The sequence below is a fragment of the Ptychodera flava genome, chromosome 4 (genome assembly GCF_041260155.1).
Source record: "Ptychodera flava strain L36383 chromosome 4, AS_Pfla_20210202, whole genome shotgun sequence".
Lineage (NCBI taxonomy): Eukaryota > Metazoa > Hemichordata > Enteropneusta > Ptychoderidae > Ptychodera > Ptychodera flava.
The window spans coordinates 43,650,504-43,677,058 of NC_091931.1; the positions used below are offsets into that span (position 1 = coordinate 43,650,504).

General features: G+C 39.4%; 1 protein-coding gene across 4 annotated transcripts in view; it reads left to right on the forward strand.

Annotated features, from left to right (window-relative positions):
- The window catches only part of LOC139131882 (kelch-like protein 8), a 47,766-nt gene extending 35,743 nt beyond the window's left edge, over positions 1-12,023 (forward strand). For all 4 annotated transcript variants that reach the window (XM_070698173.1, XM_070698177.1, XM_070698174.1 and 1 more), the window contains 2 exons: positions 5,322-5,523; positions 7,838-12,023. In XM_070698173.1, coding sequence (XP_070554274.1) covers positions 5,322-5,523; positions 7,838-7,955 — 320 coding nt within the window. In that variant the 3' untranslated portion in view covers positions 7,956-12,023. The remainder of the gene's footprint in view (positions 1-5,321; positions 5,524-7,837) is intronic.
- The last annotated feature ends 14,532 nt before the right edge of the window (positions 12,024-26,555 follow it).

Genomic DNA, 26,555 nt, shown 5'->3' on the forward strand with positions numbered 1-26,555 from the left:
CCTACCACCAACACGAACGAAGCCTTCTTTGTCAATAAACAAGCGAAGTTGGTGGGCTAATGGGCCAGCTGATTTCTGTTTATCGTTAAGCGCCTTAATTTCTGTGGAATAAGTGCACCTTTGAGTATCACGGATCCATAAACTTTCAGCGGCGTCGATTTCTTGTGCGGTCAAGGAATCAAGTTTACGGTCCTTTTCCTCGCTCTTCAGATTGTTCACAAATCGTAGAACATAAGCGCTTACGCGTAATAGTCTAGTCAAGGAGCTATAGTCAGTAGAATCTATGATTTCGGAGATACCGACATGAGTAGCAACAGGTTGTTCACGCGTACTTTTGCAAGCTTCTGCTGCGTTAATTTCATCAGTGACGTGTAACACTTGACTATCAAAGACTTCGCAAACTGGCCAATCTCCCAATTTTAGCCATTGTGGTCCACGCCACCATAGCGTGCTTTCAGCTAGTTGTGACGTCAGAATGCCGCGAGACAATAGATCGGCTGGATTATCAGTTGTAGGACAGTATTTGTACTCACCAATGAGTTCATTGGCCTTGATTTCAGTAATTCGATTGCTAACGAAACATGGCAACTTCTTATTGTTTTGCAACCAGTATAGGACGGCCTGACTATCAGACCACAGATAACACTTGTCAATACTAATTTGTTCGTTGAGACTGGAGTGAACAAATGTCAGAAGACGAGATCCTAGCAAAACTCCCCATGAGTTCTGCTCGTGGTATTGTCAAAGGTTTGACTGGAGTTACTCTACTTTTGGAAAGTACAAGGGCAGTTTCGCGCGTCTGCGGATTGCGTAAATAAACTGCTGCGCCGTAGGCCTTCTTGCTAGCGTCGGAAAACGCATGTAATTCAAATTTGCTTTCATTGGTATCTGAGTTGAATGGGTAACGTGGGATTTGTATTTCGGAAACTGTTTGTAATTCGTGGCATATCTTAACCCATTCGTTTCGAAGATCGCTTTGTAGCGGTTCGTCCCACTGAACTTGTGCTTTCCACAATTTCTGGACGAAAATCTTGGCATTGATATGTACGGGAGTAATGAAACCGAGAGGATCGTACAAACTTGCAGTTGCTCTAACAATTTCTCGTTTCGTAACAAGTGGTTCACTTTCTGTTGTTTTGTCTAATTCTTTATCTGGGTAGCGAAGTGAATCTGATTCTGTATCCCAGCGTAAACCAAGTACATTTGCTATGCTGTCTGAACACGGAATATTTGCCTTTGCAACAATTTCTTTCAACTCTGCGCAGTTAGTAGCCCACTCGCGAAGATTGAAGCCGCTTGATTTCATGAGATTAATTGCCTCAGTATGATAATCTATGAGTTTCTGCTCAGAGTCGCGTCCACTCAAAACATTATCAACATAGATATTTTTGCTTAGATCTACGGCAGTTTCAGATCCATCATTTTCTAAGTGAAACTTGACGGTTGCGTTCAAAATGAACGGCGAACATGCGGCACCGAACAACACGACTTTAAAGCGGTAAATACGAAATGGACTGTTTGGATCGTCAGGGTCCGATAACCACATGAATTTAGTGAAATCACGATCGGACTCCTCTAGGCCTACTTGTAAGAATGCCTTCTCGATATCTGCGGAAACGCCAAATTTGTGCATGCGGAAACGAGCATAATCGAAGCAAGATCATTTAATAGTGATGGCTCTGCATCTAAGCAGTCGTTTAAACTGGGGTTGTTTCCGACCTTGCAGCTAAAGTCGTAAACTATTTTGATAGGCGTTGTATCGGAATTTTTCTTTACGGGATGATGAGGTAAATAATGGCCTGAACTTACATCATCATTAGTAACTATCTCTATGAAACCGCGTTCCAACTGATTTGTGATTAGTTTGTCGTACACTTGTCTAATCTCCGGTGTTAATCTTTGTACCATCGCGCGGGTTCGTTTTTCGCAAACATTTCTATTTGTCGGCAATGCGGGGTGGTCTTGGCGCCAGGGAAGTTTAGCAACGTATCGGTTGTTTTCAGAGCGAAGTTTGTTTTTGGTGTAACTATCATAAGTAACTTCCTGTTGACTAACATGGTCGTCAGTAATCCCAATACTCTCAACTTTCCAGAAGTTTTGAAGCAAGCTATTTTCCCCTGAAGTATGTGTGGCAACATGCATTACAGTAGAGGTGGGGAGGGAACTGGAATTTGGATGTGACAAGGGCCCAGACAACAAATAACCCAATTTAGAAGACACAGCAGTGGGTCCCTGTCCTCGGATAACGTGATCTCCAACAAATGAATAATAGAAATCTGCTCCTACCAAAATTGAAACTTCGAAATCATACGCATCAGATACAGGGTGTGCTAATTCCAACTCTCGCAAATATGATAATCTGACAATACTAGCACTAGACTTCAAATGGTTTCTAAGTGGTGTAGTTATCTGAGGTACAATTAAAGCACGTATATTAACATTACAACCATTAGGTATAATTACCGTAATTTCTGCAATCTTCATTGATCGTAAACCAGTGGATTTCGCTCCAAGTGTGGAGACGTTTATGAGTTCAGAGTCACAGTTATTAAAGTCTATACCGATTGCTCTGGCGGTACGTTCAGTGATGAAACTTCTCTGCGACCCGTCGTCAAAGAGCAGCGTTGCCGATTCAGACATCGTTGATCCTCTAGCCTTGATGTCTGCGATGGCGGTCTTCAGTAGCACCGATGAATTTCTGCTGACATCGGACGATACCAAGGTGCGAACGTCATCCCTCGTTGCGGCTGGGTGTTTTGGTGTCTCTCCGGTGCATATTGCTGTGTGGTGTTTGCGCTTGCAGACCTGACACTTGAATTTCGATTTGCAGTCTGAAACACGATGAGTACCACTAAGGCAGTTGAAGCACAGTTTGTCTCGTTTGACGATTTCTAGTCGTTTTGTCTTGTCGGTGACAACCGTGCAATCTGTAGGTTTATGCCCTGTCTTCTTACAAAACGCACAATGCTGTGGTTTCGATGCTTTCTGACGAGTTGTTGTCAGAAAGGCGGCGGTAGCAGGTGGTTGATCGGTAAGATCGAGTTCAAAGTCAATAGTAGTCTCACCTGCTCTGTCGGCTTCTATTTCTCGTTGAATTGATTCTCTTAGACTCGTTAATGTCCAAGCTTCATCTCCCTTGTCTCTGGAGATCTGTTTTCGAACGTTCGCAGGCAATTTCTCTAGGATTATCGGAATCAGCAGATCTCCGAAAGTGTCATCTGATTTGCCGAGTGCGTTCAGTCCGCGAATGTAGCCTTCCATATTGTCGTGAAATGTTACTAAACTGTTCAGAGTTCCGGTTGGCTTCTCGAGTTGCCATAACGCCTTCATGTAAGCGTTGATTATAGTCTGAGGTTTACCATACCTTTTCGTGAGTACGTCGACTGCTTGCAGGTAGTGGTCGTTCGTCAGTGGTAACATTTGGATGGCTCGTTCTGCTTCGTCACGGAGATGTGCCCGCAAATATTGGAATTTTTGGACACCACTTAAACTTGTATCGTTGTGGACGGCAGCATCAAATCCATCCTTGAAACTTTGCCAGGTGAGAATGTCACCACTGAAAGGAGTCAGCGTCAGCTTCGGCAAGTTGACTTTCCTTGTCGTTTGTTGACTGGAATCTGGGGGTTGACTTACGTGAGTGCTCTCTGGTGTGGGACTGCTGGTGTTGGCTGGGGTTGAAGGATTTGCTAGGCGTTGTAGAAATCCCTCGAATCTCACCAAGTCCTCGTTGACTTTAATCACGTAATCGTCTGCTTCTTCGAATTCTCTGTTGTAATCGTCGTCGTCTTCGATCTCGTTGAGGATTTGTTCATCTAAGGCTTTGATCTCCTTGATTTTCGTCGCCATACTCGCGATGGTAGCTTTCAGCGAATCGATCTTGCTGGGTTGTAGTGGAGTATTGGAGGTGACGATTTCTTCAGCCTTTTTGGTAAGTTTGGTCATCTGCGAGCGGTGGCCCCTTCTGCAACGTTTGTCTCTCTCTATGTCGGACATCTTCGTATCCTGGTCTCGGCACCAACAAATGTGGGGTACACACTTGGGGGTAGGTTCGGTTAGAGAGAGACAGAATAGGCCGGAGACAGCTTTGTATTGTGTCTTAGTATGACCAAGTTCAAATCTTGACCTTTATTACTATCACAGGTTCATATATACAGTGTAGTATGAATAATCATTAGAATCAATGAATGACACGACTAACTAATGACACGCCCAATGCATAATCTACATAATTAGTAAAGGAATGGGTGGGCGGAGCTACACCATACACGTGATTCCTAGCAGATGCAGCTTTTTAAAAATTAGCTCAGAACTCCCATAAATTACACATTTTTGGAAAACCTAGATATAGGGGAACATTTTGGTTACCATAGTGTCACCATTGTTTACATAACTATCATGTAACAGGTAATTTGCATAACCTTTTAAAAATCGGTTTTCCCTATGTTTTGTTTCAATGCTTTGAGACATGTGGCTGAAATTTGTGTGAGTGCAAGCTGTTCTAAGGATCTTCCAAAGTTTGTCTTAGAATTTACTTAAACCTTCTGAAACAATTTTTATGCCAGAAAAACTTGCAGAGCGTTGAATTTAACCCCAGTTGATTTCTTTAAAATTATGCTTCAAAAAAAACTAAGCAAGATATAAAAAAATGTGAGACACACTTTGGAAGAGTGTTGTGACAGCTTGCATTCCAGCAAGTTTGAGTCAGATATTGTGAAGTATTGAGATAAAACATAGGGAAAACCGATTTTTGAAAGGTTTTGAAAATTACCTCTCACGTGATAGTTATGTAAACAATGGTGACACTGTGGTTACCAAAATGTTCCCCTATATCTAGGCTTTCAGAAAATGTATAATTAACTGGGGTTCTGAGCTTATTAACCACCTGAGAATCGTTAGATTAAAAAGGTCAATTACTTGTCTTGGAACCTTAAACCTCAATTTTCTTTAGCTAGTATGAAAAAAGTCAGCATTGTTTGGCGCATTTTCTTTTGAATCTGCAGGGATAAAAGAGTTTCTCACTTTTTCAGAAAAAAGTTGAGAATTACATGGACTTTCTTTGTACCAGTGATGGCATTCTGTGGTATGAAGCCTACTTGGTCATGATTTTTGGTGAAGTAACAGTGTACTCAATGCCCAACTGTGCAAAACACAACAAACATTCATTTTCACTTTGGTGGGCCTGCCCAGAATTGGGATTTTCCTCATTGAGTCAAACACATACATAACCCAATGTCGTGAGTTGCCACATAATATCTCAGATCACACAGAGAGTCCATTCTGTGTCTACATCAAGTGTGACTTTGATTTTATTCAATGCACAGGTGGATTTGATGACAATGCACCACTGGATACTGTGGAGGTGTATGACCCACAGACAGATGACTGGAGTTCTTTGGACAGAATGGCAAGCGCCCGCGGAGGTGTTGGAGTCACAGCTCTCGGTGGCAAGCTGTATGCCGTAGGTGGACATGATGGATCTTCATACCTCAACTCTGTGGAATGCTATGACCCGGTTGCCAACAGGTGAGGTCTGGATTTTCAAGACAAGTGAACCAGAATATCTGGTGCTGCAGTGAAGTAATAAAAAAAACAGTTGTGAAAAAGAGATTTTACTCCTGGAATAGATCACAAGCCTTAAAGTGCTTAAAATTTGGCACATGTTTGATAAAATATTAGAGTACATGTACAGTTATTATCCTGATATTGCATTTTGTAATTGATACTATGTTGTGTAAGAAACTTTTTGCATTTGATCAGATACAGGGGGTGTATATGTTTTTCACATCTCTGTTGTTCGGCTGCAAAAGAAATTGATGTGTTTTATTGGCAAATTTATTTTGATTGATGCAGTGTGGTCAAATTGTTGGTTTCATGCATCATGGACAGCCCATAAAGGGGTGTATTAAGTGTCTTTTCTCATGAGGTACATTGGATGTGAAACCAAGAGATTCATCTGCATACTAAAGACCATTATGGTGAACTTTGACCTTGGATTTCACCATCGAAGTTTGGTACAGCCCTATTTGCTTTGTATGATGCAGTTGCCATGGATTCAACCGAGGGTCATTGAGCAGGTGGTAGGGCCTACATGGGTTGTATGCACTCACAGTAACTGAATTTCTATTACTTAAAGTGGCACTCCCACTTGGTAACATTTTTAAAACACATTTTTTTAATGCCAACGGTCGATATTTGACATGGCGACTGTGCGCAGATCGCAAGATATCGATAAAAACATGTCCTCAAAAAAGTTAAAGTTTGAATTCTGGTGGCCCACCTGAATTCAGCTTCCGAACATAGAACGTTCGGCACTGGGGCCATTGTCAACTAAGCTATGGAGTACAAGTCTACGCTGACGCTGCTGTACGCCACAGCAGTACCACTCGCGTCGGTGAGCGGTCATGTCCCATGGGAGAAAGCCGAGTCCTACTGACTCGGCAAAAAAACGAAAAACAAAGTTTGCTGATTCCACCAGAATTCACATAGGTGACTAGCACAGATAGGTGCGGTTGATACATAGTATGCATAGTGGCCACCGCGTGGTATGCGCGCATACCACACGCGGCGGCCGCTATGTATCGAACCACGCGTAACTGTGTGGCAGACGACAAAATGTAGTCATCAGAGGCAACTAATATTTTACACGTAAAAACTGATATGTGGTATTGTTTAAAAATTTAATACAACTGATTGAGAATAATGAAAACGAAAAAAACCAAGGAGAAGTTTTAAAAAAGAATTACCAGAGTAAAGGCATCGCAGTAGGAGGTAAATTAATTGCGTCATTCAAACGTTTTTGGACTCCTTAGAATATTGTCAATCAGCACAACAACACACTTTCGGGTCATAACAGAAATGATCGTTAAAACTTCGGGATGTGAAAAATACGCTCAGGAAATGAAATGTTTTTATCGATATCTCACAATCCGCGCGGAGTCGCAACGTCAAATATCGACCGTTGGCATTAAAAAAATGTGTTTTAAAAATGTTACCAAGTGGGAGTGCCTCTATTACTTAATATCATTACCTTTGAGGCGAACTTATTGCCAATATGATACAGAACCAAACAAACCTAAATAAAATTTCCCCTGAAAATGAGGGTACCGGTTTCCTTGCTATGATGTCATGGGCCCCTATCTGCCAGTACTTCAGTTGTTTCTATGGAAAACTACCCAGAAGACATGTAATTATGCTCTACTTTCTTCAAAGGTTTTCTGCATTTCTGAAATGAACCAATATGAAGAAATTACATAATTTCCATTATGCTTTTGTCAGCTACATTCTTTTCTTTGTAGTAGTGCCATTTTTAGTAGTTGCACTACTTTATGGCCCTCAGAAAGGTCGTTGTAGAGTGCTTTAGTACTCGCGTAGTGTAAGTGGATCGCCTATGCATTGCTCCTTTGTCTGCATAGGTCTAAATGGTTTTCTGAGTTTTTCTACACTTCTCAGCTCAGCCTCTGTGGCCCTTTTTCTCCTGGTTTTCGTTGGTCATTTCAGGGCTTTTTCTGTCATCAGCATCCATAATGATACATCAAACATTTTAACCTACAGTATTCACCACTACTTAACGCTTGAACCCCCTGTAAACACATCCACAATCAATTCATCATTGATAACATTTGGTTTTGGCCAAACCATGGTTGTGAAAGGGTTGACCTACCGGCTTATACACTACAAATTTTGTTCTATACATGTACTGGTAATCTTGTTCTAATTCTATATTCTCTCCACGCGAAGTCCAGCTTTGCTGCAGATAACAAAAGCTTTACGCTGAAATTAAAATGTCAAGCTTCAGAAGTACAGATAATGATCACTGTAATGATTTTTTTGCCTACAGGTGGGAGTCAGTATGCCCAATTGACGTTTGTAGAGCTGGTGCTGGAGTTGTTACCTGCATGTGTTCGGTGTCAGATCTCAAAGACATTGGACTCATTAATGTTGTCAGCTGTGTGTGACAACACAGGAAGGTGACATCAGTAGAAATCCACCTGAGCAAGACATTGGTTGGATCCAAGGACTGACATAAATAGACCCTATAGGTATAGGCAAGGCAATGTCCATAGGAACATGCACACCTTTGTAACATAGGAAGGCAAGTCATGCACAAAGTACTTGTCAAGATAGAGTTGCACCCAGGACACGCTTTCCTCTTTTGCCAAAAGTAGGTCAGAGGTCGTCAGTTGCCAAGCAATAGTGACTTTATGCCAATGTTCGAAATGTCACCTGTTAACAGAAAATGATGACATGAATGTCAATGCCACGAGATAGTAGATTTCCTTGCGCACTGTAAAATAGACCCACACTGATATATGCAACCCTGTCACTCTGAAGTTTTTCTTTACATTTGCAAAATCAGAGATGTCCATAGACTAATCATTGACTAAGTAAAATTTATAGCAGTTAAGTTTTACTTTAGTGTCAAAATATATTTTCGTAATTTCTGGTAAAATTTGACACACACTTCATCGTCAGATTAGTGTCAAAATTGTGCAAGACCTTGTAATATTTAACTCATAGTTTCTGTTGACCTGAGCTCTCACTGAAATTTTTGAATGATGGAAAATTAATTAAGTTTTGTTGACGGTTTTTCTCACTCTTCATACAAGATATCAAATGTTGCATATAACCCAATTCATCACCGTGCTGTGAATTTAGCCTCGTTTCCAATCAAATGGACTCATGAATAGGGTATACATGCTTACAGTAGGAGTCTACTCATTATCTTGAGAGGGGTGGTCCTGCCTCCATGTTTTTTGTAATATTAACTGCAGACAATGATAAATGATAGTATCAGAGAACCATTTAAAGGTATTCGGTCACCTGTTTTTTAATAGCCAATCACAGATTTTACACGGATGGCCGGTTTTTAAAAAGGGCGCCCCACATGACCAGCCATGGCATACTTAACAGCGTCCTCTACATGTCCTTTGACGTATCAAATATGGAGGACCGACAGCTACAGGTGTTGCGGGGTAGTATGCTAAGCCCGCCCCTTTACCATATATGGAATATGCAAATTTATGGTGACTGTGTACCTTTAAGCCCATCACTAGCAAGTATTGGTACAGCCTCATTGTTTTCCATGTCAAAAGTGGACCTTTCATGAGAGAAGGGGACAGTTTAAGGGTTAGAAGTGTTCTCTGCATTGATAATTTGCAAAATAATTTGCTTTGCATGAACAAATTCAAAAATTCTGCACAGTCTCAAACATAAAACTTTGTATGAAAAAAACATTCCGACTTATCTTTCTGCCTTTTTTGAAAAAAGACCAAATATGTAGCTGCAAGAGGTAATTGAGAGTTAGGTCATTTTGTAAAACCATTTAAAACATTCTGGTGGAGGAGAAAATTATCAAAAATTTGTTACTCTTGAGCTTGTTACTAAATCGAAACATAGATTTTTGTCAATCTCTAAGTGATTAAGAGACATGTTTGTAGATCATTACAGGGGGCATTCATCACAGTCATTTCAAAATACCACAGCATTACAAAACTATTTACAAAGTCATAGAAGCGCCCATGAAACAGTCATACATACAAACATTAGGATGGTGGCCCCTGGACACAATATGTTCCAATCAGCAGTCATTTATTGAGCATATATCTGCATTAGAGACAATTAACTGTGTGAAATGTAAAATCTTTACCGGTTGAATTTTTTCAGCTTTCCAAAGATTGCCTGGTCTTTAAGTATTGAAGTTCATGAAGAGTAACACCTCCTATGGTAGTGGCAATGAGACAGGGCTTTCTTTTATACGTTGACCCTTGCTTTTCTAGAGGGTCTGTAGTTTGTATGACATCATGAGCTTGCCTTTAGGAAAACCATTTGGGTTTTGTTTGTGGTCCCCTAATCCCCACTTTGAATACGATCCAATACCTGCTGCTGTGTGGTCCACCTTGGATGTACCAAAAGTACTTCCATGGGATTGCTAACTCCAGCCATGTCTTACCTGGTGCTAGGTCCGGTGGCAACATTGATCAATCTGAAGAGTTGTCTATAAATCACAGATTTTGCGAGCTGTGCAAACTTTTTAGTCAAAATACCATCATGAATACCTCCCATACGGTTGTTCCGATGCATATGATAATACATATATAAACAGGGAAAAGCCATTTCAATGGTTCCTATATGAATATATTGATAGTGTTCACAGCCAAGGGTAAATTTATTATATGGAATTTCTGTCTCATTGAAAGTTTTAAAATAAATGACAGTGCTTGTACATAAATACTTGCATCTCAATCATTGTTAGTTTCCACATTATTATTAAATTTTGTCCCTACTGGGGGAAGTCAGAGGGCATCAATATATAAATCATTTACCGAATCAACATTTCAATGTTTTACAGTCCAAGATAAAATGTAATCAATACATACAAATACTGCAAAAGCTTTCATATATTCACCCAAAAAAGGGGGAGTTTTTACACCATACTTTTTGATATGAATCAATAGTTGGAATATTACGAAAATTGAACAGATATCATACGTACTAATTTGCTACAGATGAAGTTGTACTTGCAATTGCTACACGATGGTATGTTCTTTTCCTTGAAAGAGGTCTGCATTCTTGAGTAAGACCAAAATTCATCTAGTTCAACAGCCTCCTCTTCAATTGAGGTCCGAGGGTGTGTTGGCAACCCCTCTTACCTGTACCATTGCTATGTGGTGAGATTTACAGCATAGGATTTCAGTAACCGTGACAGTCATCACATTTCTTTCCAAGAATAAATTGATACATGTTTACAGGCTTACTAAACCAGTTATTCTTTAATCAAATGCAGGAGATGAAATATCAGAAATGAAGAAGAACAGACCTTTCATGGTAATATTTAATTTCTATTTAGCATCACTGGTGTGTCACAGTAAACATCAGTTAGAAAAACTATGTTTTTTACTTGAGTGGTTGCTTATTTGTTATCATGTTCCCGCAGGGTCTGTTGAAACTTTTCTGAATCATTTCATGTCAAATACTGGCATGACAAATAATGTGTGGACGTCCTTAGTGGTCCTAGAACATCTCAGATTTGAAAGTCTTGCCAGCCAGACCTGTACAGTTGTATGGATTAACTCCATCCCCAACACGCTGTCTGAATGGACTGAGCCGCTTCAGGAACATTCTAAACGCCCTCACACGCCAGGTATATTTGCAACATTCAACTAGCTTTCGTCATGGTGGCTGCACAGAACACTGCTTCTTGGGGGAGCAATCAGTGCAATTAAGAGGTCAAATTACTGATTTCAGTCTACCCACATGAATGCATCCAACAAATGCTGAACAGAACATGCATGGACAGCCATGTCAATAAAAAATGATCTGAAAGTTTGGCTATGCAAAAAGGGGCTCAATTGGACAGCTGAGCAGTATCGGGAAATCAAGTTGCTGAAACTCTGATACCAGGGAAGTTGTAGACAGCATCAGACGAAGTGATACAGCTAGGATCTTGATGCCTTTCTTCAAGGAAATGTCTCAAAACCAAAGAAAAGCCACAACAAGGGCCCAATACTTGTCAGGGAACCATACGAGATACCCAGAAATACAAAGATGCGACAGAAATGAAAAAAGGAAATTGAGGTTTGACTGTCAACAGTAGCTTGTGTTGTCATGGCCTTTGCATTGCTTTTATAACTATGAAAAGTCTGAGCAGCTTGAACATTTCACTCAGTGCACGGGTGCAGGTGATGAAAAAAGATTATTTGAGTAATGTAATCCAAACATGATTATTGAATGAATCAGTGTAAATGCACCAGAGATGTTGCATGAAAGTTTGATTTTTACAAGTTTAATCTTCTTTTCTTTCAGAATTAAATAGCACTGTACAGCATGATCAACATTATTTTAAAAATTAGTAAATCACACATTAATTTAATATTCAATAAAAGGTCATAATTTACATTTATATTTTCAGATACATATGTATGAAAAAAAAACTTTGTGGTTCAGTCAATTTGTTATGATGAAGAGTCTGATATTTGAGATGTATTCTATTTCACAATAAAAGTACTGTTAATACAAAAAAGGTACATTGCAATCCCTTTCTTCAATTTTAAATAAGACAGTATTTGCAACTTTGATGATTGTTTTTCAATTGCAAGTTCTTGTTCTACTCCCAGAAGCACGTTGAAATATCCACTACTTAGCTTGTCAGCACAGCAGCCGCTCCTTGTGTACATTTTGCACCCGACTTCACATGTCAACAATAACAATGCAGTTTACACATGAATAGGCTGGGTTGACAAGATGGAATACTGTGTAGCTGAACATGCTGTTGGAAGTTCAACAAGAATCTGTAGACAACACACAAAACAAACATAGCGAAAAAAATCATCAAAATTAAAATCTGCTGGCCCTATAGGGAAGTATGCACCCGGGGTATGCACCTCAAAAGTGAAAGACTTAAGCTTTTGCTCAAACTTGCCTCAATAAAACTTTGGACCATTCTCTCCCAAGGCAAGAATAAAAATCAGGGATCACCGTGCAAATTTTGGTACTAGAGAAACAAATAACCCAGGATTCCGATATTTAAAATTTAAAATGGCTGTCATCCCTGTGTTTACTCTATGGAGAAAAATAAAATTTTCGAATTTCAAAAACCTTAGACTGTGAAAGTTTTTCTTATACCAAGAGCTTCAAAATGAGCCGTCACAAGTGATAAATCATAAAAGAACTGTAGAAGTTTGACAGTCTGAATATCTGTCCCTGAGGTGCATGCTACGTTGAAAGGAAGCCTCAGATATAAAGCAGCTATGTATGGATAATGCTTTCAGTGCTAGATTTTGGTACCTTTCCATGGTCTTTAAAGTGGTTAGTGGACCTATGTACTGTGAAATGAGGGTGAAGCATCACTAGACTTCAATATACATACCAATTGACAAGTTATAAAACCTAATCTGTGCTTCAGTCTGAGATCCTTAGGCTGATCCTGAAACATTGCTGATTGCACTCAAATTATCTTGGCCAATGCTGTTGATAAATTTGCCTTGTTGGAGAAACTCAACAACCATCAGATTACTGCAAATCTGCCAAAATGACAGTTATTCTGACAATGCCTGTTCACCTATTTTTCTAGTTTTTGTTTTACCAATTTAATTTTTGCCTTGTATATAGTCAGCAGCCACTGTACTTTATGTACTCAAACTTTAACTATGACGACCAAGCAAAAACTAACCATAGAAACCCAAATTAGACGAGTAGGTGTTTGATGGAAAAAATCAGAAGTCAAAAGGAAATTTGCTCATCAGCTGTGTATTGCTTCTGCTCTCTCTCTCTCTCTCTCTCTCTCTCTCTCTCTCTCTCTCTCTCTCATAGCAATGATGAATTTGTCTATGTAGAAATTCTATCTGATCTTCACAATTCTTGCCTGTTGTTTATTTTTGAATCTGCTTTCACAACTTTTATCAAATATTCTAAGCCCCATTTCATATTTGTTATGGCAAAATTGGACACCCTTTCTCCATACTACTGAAATTCTGGGAGTGTTGATGTATGACCCGATAGTGACTCAAGCTGGAAGGCAGCAAAGCTTTGCATCGTGTGCGTCAAACACTTCATGTATATCCTAACTCTGATAAATCTGATATTCCCTTACACTGCTGGAATCAACTTTCAAAAACTTCGTGAAAATTATTGGCAAGCACGTTTTTAATTAGGTAAGCCAGCGACATACATTAGCGACATACATTAGTGTACAAATTAAAGTCTTACATGACTTGTATGTAAAGGAAGCTGAAACATGGTGTGAACCCTGAAAAGATTTTTGAGACCGTTACATTAAGTGTAATATGCACCTCGAAAGTAAATGACTTAAACTTTTGCTCTAACTTTCCTCAAGGAATCCTGCAATCATTCTCTTTCAAAATCAAGAATAAAAATAGGGGGTCACCGTGCAAATTTTGGTACTAGAGAAACAAAATAACCCAAGATTTACCGATATTAGAAATTCAAAATTGCCACCATCCCTGTGTTAACTCTATGGAGAAAAATTAAAAAAAATCGAATTTCGAAAAACTAAGCCGGTGAAAAGTTTTCTTTCACCAAGAGCTTTAAAATAAACCCCCACATGTGGTATATCAGAAGAGAACTGTAAAAGTTTGAAAGTCCGAATGTCTGTCCCCGAGGTGCGTTCTACATTAAGTGTAAGTATAGTCATGAAGGTAGAAGAACTTCGACCTCTAGCAATAAACTTATTATGAATTTAAATCGGATTGTCAAGTATGAAACCCCAAAGAAAGCAAGGAAAAGCGATTTTCATTGAATAAAGATGGTTTACAATGACAAAACTGGTCAATTCTGTGCGAAACATCAACAGACGATTGAACTGGTCAACTTGGATATGTACAGATGTACTGTCTTCGCTTGGATCATGAAAAAGATTACCCTTTGAGCGCCAAAGTCTATTTTTGTCACCTTTATAAAGTATACCACAGTCAATTTTTTTCTGAATTTCGCTAAAATTTTGATAAAATACTGTAGCCGATGAAATGTGATATCCATTTGGTCCAAAGTTATGAAAAAACCTTGCAGAAAGTTCACAAAAATTGGTCAAATATTGCATTAAAAGTTTGGCGGGAAAAATTACAGCAGTCGAAGGGTTAAGCATTGCAAATGACGCTGCCGATCATTTAACAAGTCATAATTTGCCCTATTGTAAAATCGACGACGTCATACGGCAGTCGGTTGCCCTGTGTTCGGATACATCCTAACCAGAGGGTTCCAAAAATAATTTAGTGACAATATAAAACCAAGAATCCCGAAGAATAACCACATTTGAACTGAATACGCTCCCGTGTTTCAGTATATGTTGCAGTTGTTTGTAAATTGATACTTTTCACTGACGTTATTGCCAGTTTGTAACTGCCTTTAAATTGTCATAATCGATCAACATCACGTGCAGTATTCATCATGTAAAGCTTCCATTTAGAAAAATGTTAGGACTGCTACACAAATTAGTAATTAGCTGAAATGAAAATGCTAAATTTCTTTAACTGCAGTCATACTATTGAATAATCACTTTATGTAGCAAGTTTAATAGGTCAAATTCTTCAAGTCTTATTTTTTAAAATGTGAAAGCTCATTAAATATGTAAATTAAAAATTTGAAAAGACTTGAACTTGAAATGCATAATGTCTTTTCTACAATAACAATGTCGCATCAATATACGTAATGCGGCCCAGTCCTTCGAATTAAGGCCACTATTATCTAATCTAGCAATTAACTGACTCCATTGTTGTACTTGTACTAAATTTCTTTCACCACTGTCAAAACATCATATCATCACAATAGCAAATTTCATCGACTGTTGCCATGACAATCTATTCTTATATTCCTTATTTATAGAGGTCATTACTCATGCAAGTTAGTAAATAGCGGATGTATACGTGCCGATCGACTTTCATTAATCTTACATCATAATATATCTTCAATGTACCTGGCATGTTTCATCAACTTTGGTCAAGTCTATACGGATTCCAAATTAGGAAAGTTCGTTAAATATGCAGCCTAGATATTTGCAGATGTAAAAATGCCAAACGATCCACTTTCACTAATGTCGTAGCATAGTATCCTCACCATGTGTGGCATGTTTCGTCATCTTTGGTCAGGCCAAACCAGATACATATCCCTAATTAGAAAAGTTTATTAAATATGCAAATGAACAGTGCCATCGTCATAAAACTTCTACATGACCTTAAAATCTGTCGTGAGGTTCCTTTCTTAATATCTGTAAGAAAATTCATAACATATGATAGCTTCATTCTGAAAAAAAAAACTGATTTCTAAACAGATGTTTATAAAATTTACATTAATTATGCAAGTCCCACCCACCACAAACTGATCAATACTTGCCACTCTTAAATACAATGTACATACCAGCTTTGATTCCGATCCATATCGTGCCTTACAGAGAGACAGACAGACAGACATTGGTACGACAGTAGCTCACGAGTGTGTGAGTGTTTTGTTTGCTTACTTATTGGGAAGGACTCAGCTCTGTCAGTAATGGACCATTTTATGTCTTTTAAGGTTGTTGTCTTTCAGTTGACATATGAATTTCTGGTTTGTGCTGTTTCCATGTTTTGGTATTTTGAATGTTTCCTTAATTCAAGTTTAGATGTATTAAAGCACATCGCTTCAAGAGTACTGGTGAAAAAATGCACTTGATATTGCTGGACGATAATTAGAAAACGATGCTACAGCCTTCGACCACAACTTTATCTCAATTATTTTTGTTTCTTACTGTATCATTTATTTCAAGAACTCAGAAAATTGTAAAGCAGAAGCCCAAGGACAACTATTACACAATTAGTATAAAAGATTCTACAACAATGGCGACCATGAGAAGCACTTGAAGACACTTCTCAGAAGTCATGCGCCAGAAGACACTTCTTCTAAATACATCCAACAAAGGAGCTGCTTTGCTTCCATGCCATCGTTTGTCGTTTGCTTGTAAGCCGTTTGGCGTTTGCTTGCAAAAGTCATAAAATGATTTTGTACAAGAGCCTCAGATACTGATTTGTCGTGTTGACCCAGAAGTCCGAAAGCATTGTAGTATGAAACTTGTATATCATTGATGTATTTCTACAAAAACAGATGCAGAAAATTAGATAATAATTCATTTGACGAAACGAATTCGATTTCTCTACATCATTTGTATGAATCAGCTCCTCAGCAGTCAGTGCGTGTGTATTTACATGCAGGTGTACACGAATGTGTTTTGAACTTGTTTGTACTCGACTCCTCAAGTCGTTTACTGTCGAAAAATAGATCCTTCGTCCGTCGAAATTTCAATAAAAATGTTCCAGAATTCAAACATTCAAAGTTCTTTCGTAGAGGGTAAACATGACACAGGCGTGCCCGGGCACTGGCCAACTCACTGCTTGACGTCATCGATTTTAGAATTACAAGTAGGGCAATGATTTGTTCGTTGGGTGAACATATAACAAGCACCGTCAAAATACTCATATTTGTTCACGACTCTAGCGAAAATAGTGTAACCATCTGTAGATGTCCCGAGCTGTCGACCCCGGCCCTCTTTATATTCTCTTTTGGCACACCGTTTGTCTGACGAGACACCATGCGAGAGAGCTTTCACAGTTTTCAGCCTTGCTGGTAACATCATGGGGCAGTCCGGCAGTTACCGGCGAGGGACGACCGCCTCGGAAGCAAACCTTCGTGATCATGGCTCACAGCTGTCAAACGACAAAACGTACAGAGGTCAATCGTCTGTTGAAGGTAGGCCCATGCTTATTTTGACAAGTTTCATTGTCTTAAACTACCCATTTTCCGGTTTCCTTTTGCTCATGTGGCTCTAAACGTGGCAATCCAATTCAAATTCATATAAAGTACATTCTTTACTTCAGCATAATGTAATAGTCACCATGGCCTTACAAGGTTCATGTCATGTAAAGAGTGCAATATACGGCGATTCGGGTTTATCTGTACAGAGAATCTGCGTAGAGAGCCTTCCATGCAAAAACTCTGCGTAGAGAGCATTCTATCACAGATAAAACCGGACTACAAGTATGCTATCTTATTAAACTATTACAAATTCATATTTCCTCTTTATTTAAGTGTTAGCTACAGACCCTTTAACCTTCAAGGGGTCTGGGTGTTTAAACTCCATCGTCTATTTAGGGGTCAAGTCTCAAGTCACATGTAGTTTTGAAGTTTTATGTGTAAGCCATCGTATACTTGATGGTGGTGTAAACGTACGATAGATCTGGAGCCCATAAGTGTCTGTTGGTCGGTTCACCGGACAATCAGAACGACAACTGACGTATTTTACGATGAGGTCAGTTGAGAGGCAGGAGTTGCTAGTACTGTTATCACAGGAAACAGTACGCTTATTGTTCAGTTAAACGCAAATGTTAATATGAAATTTCCAAATTTAGGCCAGGTTACTTATTAAACAAAAGCAAACGTCATCCACATTAAAGCAACCGTGTCAAAAGTTGAAGCCTACATCGAACAGATTGATTGGTTGTTGAACCTCGATCGATTGATCCAGTCATTTATTACCACGACGGCAGTTTCATGTTCCACAGGGGTCTTGGTAGGTGTAAATCAAATATTTCTTTCAATTATCATGTCATTGACTTTTTTCGAAATTCATCATTTCGTAAGTTGCAAGTGGTCACGCTATAGCGAGTATGTTATTTTAAAGTTAAGCGTTGTCAAATGTATACAGATATGTTATACAAATACAACATATATGCCGTCCATCTCCAAGTACACTGAAGTAAAAATTGGCCTACGGCTCTATTAACATTTATGTTGAAAATAGAATTCAAGCCCGGACGGAATTCATTTGTCAATGCTGCACAGTCTTTATTTACAGCCAAATACGTACGGGTACTCACATACTAGTATTTTATAGGAAGTGGACCAATAAACTCTGGATAAAAATACTGGGATAATGTGTCAGAGGTGCAGTTATCGGGACTTTAAAGCACTAATGCCTTACCCAACCACAAAAAGCATATAAGCAATATGCATGCATTACATGTACACAAGACTGTCATCGATTAACAAAGAGAAAAACCAGCGAACATCATAACCTTGCTATATTCATTTGCTTATATTCGTTCGGCTGGCCGGAGCAAATCGATACGATTTATGTAATTTGCATTATATTTTGTAGCGTCACGTAGTACACATATTATATCGACTTGACCAAAAACACACATATCTGTGTGTACATGCTGTGTGTCTGTCTGTGTGTGTGTCTGTGTGTCTGTCTGTGTCTGTGTTGTCTGTCTGTCTGTCTGTCTGTATGTATGTATGTATGTATGTATGTATGTATGTATGTATGTATGTATGTATGTATGTATGTATGTGTGTGTGTGTGTGTGTGTGTGTGTGTGTGTGTGTATGTATGTATGTATGTATGTAGTATGTATGTATGAGTATGTATGTATGTATGTATGTATGTATGTATGTATGCATACATGCATGTATGTATGTATGTATGTCTGTCTGTCTGTCTGTCTGTCTGTCTGTGTATGTATGTGTGTATGAATGTATGTATGTATGTATGTATGTATGGTATGTATGTATGTATGTATGTATGTATGTATTATGTATGTATGTATGTATGTATGTGCGTATGTGTGTATGTGTGTGTGTACTTGGCTGCCTCTCAATCAAGTTATTAATTATTATATCTATCTCTCCTTATCAGCCATCTACTCGTATCTAGATTCTTGTTTCTTTCTCTCGGTGTCTCGCAAATTATATTTCGCCCCGCTTGCTCCGAGTCAGTTTCATCGAACTTCCATTTTTCATTTTTCCTTTGACAGGCGCAAACAATTCCATTCCGGTCATGAGCATCGAACACGCTTTGAGCCTGCAAAATCAACTGAAATAGACGACTCATATAGTTTACCAAAACCAGGATTGTTTGCTACCTTGGAAATCGACCATGAAGGAATTAGTTTTGAGTTGCCAAACACTGGAATTTCCGTTTTCGCACCACCTGGATCGGTACCGAAGGGTGAAAAAGTTTCTGTTCTCGTTGGTGTTTCCTGGGAGGACGATAGTGGGGCTTTCATTACCTGGGAAGACAGCTGCATGCCTGGAAGCACTACAACCGGTAGGATTGTTAGCCCAGTGGTTGTCTGTCTATTCGTCGGATTGCTCGAGAAACCTTTGAACTTGCGTTTCCCCCACTGTGTCACCAACGGTTCATTCCTTCGAAGCCTTGTCGTTCTACAGAACTTTGGGACACAAGAGGATCCTGACGTCTGGAAGCAGGCGGCGATCAGCAACGAGATCTCAATTTGGGACTTTGAACACCACACCTCTACGATTGTCTATGAGGATCGTTGCCTTTTTTCACTCGTCAACCCGTGAAAGTCTTATGTGCATCCGCCAGCCCAAATGACTTTCGGATTGCATTGAATATGTGTGTTCAGGTGTATTATCAGTCAACGTTGGACAGTAAAGAAATTGAACTCAGAGTCTACGCTGTAGACAACAACCCAGATAACTTTATGGTAAGAAAGCCAGTTTTACAAATTGCCAGAAACGATAAACCTTAGAAACATCGTCGCCACAGGCAAGATTTCAGTTTGATTTGGTGACCCTGCTCCATTATCGTCGAATCTCCACATGCTAACGCCTTGGCCGACGCTTTGACCTCTTGTAATAGGGTCTATGCCTATACGAAACTCTGGACAATAATTTCTATTTTTGTTGATGATGCGGTTTTATCGCGACCTACGTAGACACACATAGTATTTACCTACAGGAAGGACGGACGGATGATGGTAGGATTGAAATTGTGTCACAATAGGAGCGAATGTCTAATGATTTCCAAGTAGAATATACGTGGAAGCGACTACAAACATCGCATTTCCACTAAATAACGTATTGTTATAATAATATCTCTCTTTTTTTTCGAAGAACATTGAACACGAAGAAGCTAAGATTGGAGGGACTAAGTGCTCTGCAGACAGAATTTTATCATTTACCGACAATGAACTTGACTTGAAAATACAGATCGTCGACCTAGAAGACGGCTGGAAGTGCAATGACCACGTTCAGGTATAGCCAACATTACCTTCAGAAACAAATTATAAATTTATATAGAAATTTTCCTAATACTGCAAATTACTTTTCTAGATGCTTTTCCGATGAAATTCTTCGATGAAGTCATTATCTTATCGAATGGCAGATAAGTAGTAAATGTACACAGCTTGCAGAATGCTACGAAACGAACGATAGGAAGATGGATAAAGAGCGTTCAAAGTAGCACACAGGCATAATATGCAAACTTTGTCATATTCGTCGTTTACTACTTAAAGTGTACTGCATGATTGCGTGTTGCCAGAAAGGCATCTTCCTCATTTTGATCCCGAATGTGACGCCTGACTTGTGAGAGTCTGAAAACCTTTACTGTTACTTATATTTTGAAATAATGATCAGCATTACGCAAGCATCATTACTCACGAAAAGAGATTATGCCTTTGCAAGACAAGGCGCACTCCATCGTACATCAGATTTACATGCCCTACAGATCTCGTTTTTGAGATGCATATACATGATGCATTGTAGGATGAAAACTTAGGACCTCCAATTCACTTCGCACGCAGAAGCAAATACCCTGTTCCTAGGGAGAATAATTTGTAATATAAGAGCAGGAAAATGAACCCTGAATAATGGAATGAAAATACCCAGCAACTGTTCTCCTTGTCTAGGACTGGTCCCTGAATAAATTTGAATACCTAATGCTGAGTCAAATGTACATACAAGGTCCTGTTATTATCCGTAACTCTTGCCATCCCTTGATCGCGTTTGTTTGAGGTCGCCTTTTGTGATCAAATTGTAACAAAACCAGAAAAGCACCAGGGCTTCTGAGCGCAGCAGCGTATAGTTTGAGGCTTAACATTTTCCCTCCTCGGAGGACGCTGTTCTTATAATGCCAGACACCCGAACAGATGCAATATTATGACAGAAATTTGAGCAAAAAGGATATAAGAAAAAAATAATCTGAGGAATCTAATTAACCAGAGTCTTGTCTTCCTCCGCAGATAATTGACTAACTTTTCACTATGGTTTGGAAGTCGTTGGCAGTACAGGACATTTACATTTAACTTGGAGGGGGCGCCAGACGACTTTAAATGTGCTTTCACAGTATTTCAGGGCAAACCTACGAAAGGTATTTCGTTGGGCGTCTCCATCACAATGCTTCATGTCATGAACTCAATGCAAGTAAGTAATCCTTAAGGTTTTTAAGAGGGATAGATTGGGGGAAATTATATCTACGGCAAGAGAATATGTCTTGCCTTCAAACTTCACAAACAGAAGATCTCAGTATCTTTAATATGGTGAAATTTTCGGGTTTTGCACAATCACAGTATAATAAAAAACGTTCCTTTCTTCACACTATTTGTGTACATAAATACGAAACAGGCCGAGTTACTTTTGTGAAATTTATATTACGCATATATTAATGCTATTGTATATGCTCCTTTCCATTCAAAATTCGATTGATTGTTTTTAAACAGAAAACTTGTTTGATTCTCTTAAAGGATAAAACTTGGGAGCAAGAGATCGAGGACGTAGGCAAGATTTTGAAGGCAACAGCGGGAATGTTCCATAATGTTCCGTGTTCTTCCCTGTCTTGTAAAGTCTGCTCACCACACACAGGCAATCAGACTTCCAAGCAGCGCAATACAAATGCAACTAAGAAGTTGGATACGTTAACATTAGCAGCATGCACACTGGACAGACGCACCAAAAGCCACACTGACAGTCACTACCCGCGCCAAAACAACGATGCAGAAATAGAATTGATGTCATTCATGTAAGATTGTGACTGTGACAAACGCTGATGAGCACTACTTCAAAGCTTCCTTAGGCCGCCGTTCTGAGGAAATTGTACTGTGTTTTCTGGTACTACAGGAGGGGTAATAAAACGAGCGCTATAGTCCGAATGAAGACCAAGAACTAAATGTTTAATAACACACCACATGCTCAAGCTGACCTTTGCTTTTTATGTATTTTAATGCTCTCGCTGTAACAATGCACAATGAAAAAGTTCATGGGTAAACAGGTGCTTATATTTTGAAACAAAAAGAGGCGAACAATAGTCATGGCATACCAATTGACGTCCTTGATTGCACTTGAACCTTTTTATCAATGAAGTGTTTAAGTATCCGCGCTGACGGACTGCAAAATCTTGCTCCTTTCCTCAAAGTTGTCGACGACACCCTACACGTAACCGGGCATCAGTTCACAACTAATGCCCAGTGGTCCCTGATGTCAGTCTTTATGAAATGGCACCCTGCAATGTGACTTAATGGACGTGTGACCATGTGACTTGGCATTCAGCAGCATGTTACGTTTTGCCCATTCTTTATTATTATTGATGTCAGCCAAGTTATTCTACCTTATACTAACATTATTGAACACGGTCAAAGTCTTGTGTATATCAACTTTTGTTGGCTGTTTATTCAGGGTTAAGAAGTCAATTGCACTTAATAGGTAATTTTGCTGATATTCCTTTCTGGTATCATACAGATATTCATAAGAATATGACTTCGACTGAGTGACTCAGATAAATACAGGGACTGTGCCAGCACTGTTCCTATACCCTATCTCTTAAATAATTTTCCATTTGGAATAAATGTTTCTGCTTGCTATTAAAATGGAAATCCAAGAACAATCGTATCGTTTTTCAAACTGGCTTCTAAATGACGTCTTCGTCACATTTTTTTGTTTTTGCTTTGCAATAATTATTTTATGATATCACTGGTTACGATTTTGGTTTCGTTCGCTTTGTAAATTTATGTTTTATACATGTGCCATGACTTTTTGTCACCCCGTACAGCAACGAGTTTCCTGATCACAATTTGCAACGCCAAGTAATGCTATACTCTCACGCAAAATGTTAATCTATGCAATTTTAATGCTGACATAAACTGTACTATCGATTCCTTTAAGCCTAGTGTTAAGACATACCTTTTTAAGGAAGTGTAACTTTGTTTTTATTTGCCAGAGAGACATTTTATTTTTCATGTTCATCTTTTCAGAAATACATTTTTAGTCTTGTAAAGAGCACTGAGAGGCAGTGTAGTGCGCTTTTAAGAAATAAAATAATAATTAATATAAGTATTACCGTACTCGTCCGAGTATAAGCCCCTGCTCGTGTATAAGCCCCCCTACTGATTTAAGAGGGTTTTGAAAATGCATTACATCCGTGTATAAGCCCCTACCCTAGTTTTATTCAAATACAGAAAGGTTAGGAGAGTATATTTGGTCATTAAACTTGGTAAAATTACTTTTAGATAATAAATAAACTATTAAAAGATGTTAAAACAATGGGAAACTGGAGTTCCCTTGACAGCATTGTAAGGAATGACCACGCCGCCCTGGAAGATATCCCAGAATCCACCACTTCGCCTTCGCTTCAAAAATGACGGCCATCTAGCGATACCGCGGTAAAGACGCTAAATTTTCAAACTAATTTTAAGAGCCACTGTGTATTTTCTAATAAACTCATTTTCACGCCTACGACATTTTAGTGCCTGATGTACAAGGCAGTGGTATTTTTTTACGAATTCTCATTAGTTTCTACGCGTGAATTTTTTGATCGAAAAATTGATGTTTTGTAAAGTTTGGTCAAACATCAAATGTATTCACTTTTCCCCGGACGTTTTTTTTGATGAAAGTCATATGGTCAACCCGGTCAATGTAGTATCATTCGACTCTTAATGGTACGAAATGTGTCAAACTGTCATCCGACCCCTATCGACCCCTAGCGTTTTCACGTAATGGGGGCTTTCTTTCTGCCTACTTTTAGCGATTTTCTAAAATGTGGACGCCTTATGTAAACATATCCAGGCCGTCAGGCCTGCAGTTGAGGACGGGGCAGCAGGTCACCTCGACCCCTGTCCGTTTCGATCCAAGTAATTCACACCCTCTTGTCGTTGTTTGTGGTCAAATCAATCCCGGTGCCTTAGTCACTTCGACCTCAGTCACTTTTCATGTTACATGTACCTGACAACGTTTTACTGAGTACATTATGCAACTTGTTTCTGTGAGAAAAACTGCTGGCTTCGCTACAACAATCCACGGGGCTATGAACACTCTGATACTTGTGGGAGGCCTGGGGTACCCCGGCCCCATTGTAATTTACTGACTGGGGAACGTGTCTCACTGAAGTACGGATGGATAAAGCATGTCATTTACTGATTTTTGGAAGTAAGGCATTCGTCATTATCGCAATTGCTTGCCATATGCGGCAAGATTGGATAAGCGCGACCGGTCCGCTCGCCTTGGTGTCTTGACGCCAAATGAGCCTATTTCCGGTTTAGGCGTTGGGCTTACAGCAATGCATTATAGGATATCTTCCAGGGCGGGCGTGGAAAATGACGTTTTTCCAGTACTTTCTTGATTCTTTGACCCTGCTCACCCCCATCTCCTAAATAGAATAGTCTCACTCACGTCCGCCATTGTTTATTTTCATTTACGACCACGATGTTTTTATGGCCGTTTTCATCCTCTAAACATGCAGTTTCTTTTGTTTGAAGCAATTATCCTTTCATTTGTGAAGACTTTTCCTGGTGACTATTACAATTTTCACTGCTATGTTGTTGTTTTCACAAGATGTAGACAGTTTGATACTGGAATATTGAGTTGCCTTTCCGTGTGGGCAATGCATGCCTGTTCACATCAGCATACATGACGTCTTTGTTTCAAGTTTAGGGTTTTTTTCCGACGCTGAAATTTCACCAAAATGTCACTTCTGTATTCAGAGATTGTACAAATCAATTGTGGAAAACCTACCGACTTTATTATTGTTATTTGTTGTTGTTTAGACCAAAACTTAATTCTGTTTATTGTTGTTTACCGCGTTTATTTTGATTCCGGAAATTGGCAAAATATGACATTGGTCTACAGTCGATGCTCTGAACACTACTGCGCATGACATAAAAACTTCGCTCAACAGAGACTTTTCTAGAGCTTGGACACAGCTTTGAGAATCTACGTACAGGCGATGGCTGAACTTTGACCGAAATGCCCATTTTTCAGGACACTCATCAATGTGCGTGTACTACCGGTATGATTTATTTGCGCGGACTGTGTTAACATGGACATATTTGTCACAAAGTTTCCGGCAACAGTTGGTTCATAGTTTAATTTATTCGTGTTATTTTGTCGTGATTCTGGGGTTAAATTCTCATTACTACCAGATTTCCCATCATGCTTTTTAAAACCTACAACGGCAACGCACATGGATGCGGCGTGCTGCTCTGTACCGTGAGTTTAAACGTAATAAACCAATGTTTTATTGTTGATCGAGAACTGTGAGTTTCTTCAGTGTCACTGGGAATGATCGGCGGCCAATATCTCTACACTAAATATTCCCCACACTGAACGGTGGCGACCACGACGGGAGAAAGAGCGTGAGTACATCATATAGGACTTATAGCGTTGTACACAGTATTGCATCATCAATCAAATTAGACGAAGTTACCGTGGGAAAGCAGAACTGACGCAGTTGCTACGAGGTTTTGCAGTCGAATAACTGTTGATCGCAGTGCTTGCAAACGTGTACAAAACATGGCATTTACCGAGGAGAGATTCAAACGACAGCTGGCAATTGCCGAAATCAAACTTGATGAAATTGCAGAGCTATCCAACAGTGAGGACACGGTAGATATTACCACGGCATATGAACAAATAGGAGAGTTGATCAAGCGATTAGACAAATTGAAAGACGAGACAGCCGAATATCTGTTGGAAGCAGAGTCGGACTTAGAACATGTGAAGGAGTGGACAACAACACAGAAAAAGTCCATCCAGTTATTTAGGGAGGCGCGGCAGCGTATCAGAAAGCAGCTGCTGGACGAAGCAATGGAAAGAGACGTACAACTCAAGCTTGAAAAAGAGCTACATATCCAGCGCGTGGTAAATGAGCAACAATCAAAATACAGAGCACAACAACAAATGGAAATTGAGATGGCAGCAACACGCCAACAAAGACGAGGGAAGATTGGTATAGACAGAAATTAGATTTCGAGAGACAGATGAAGCCAGCCGTGCCGAACGAG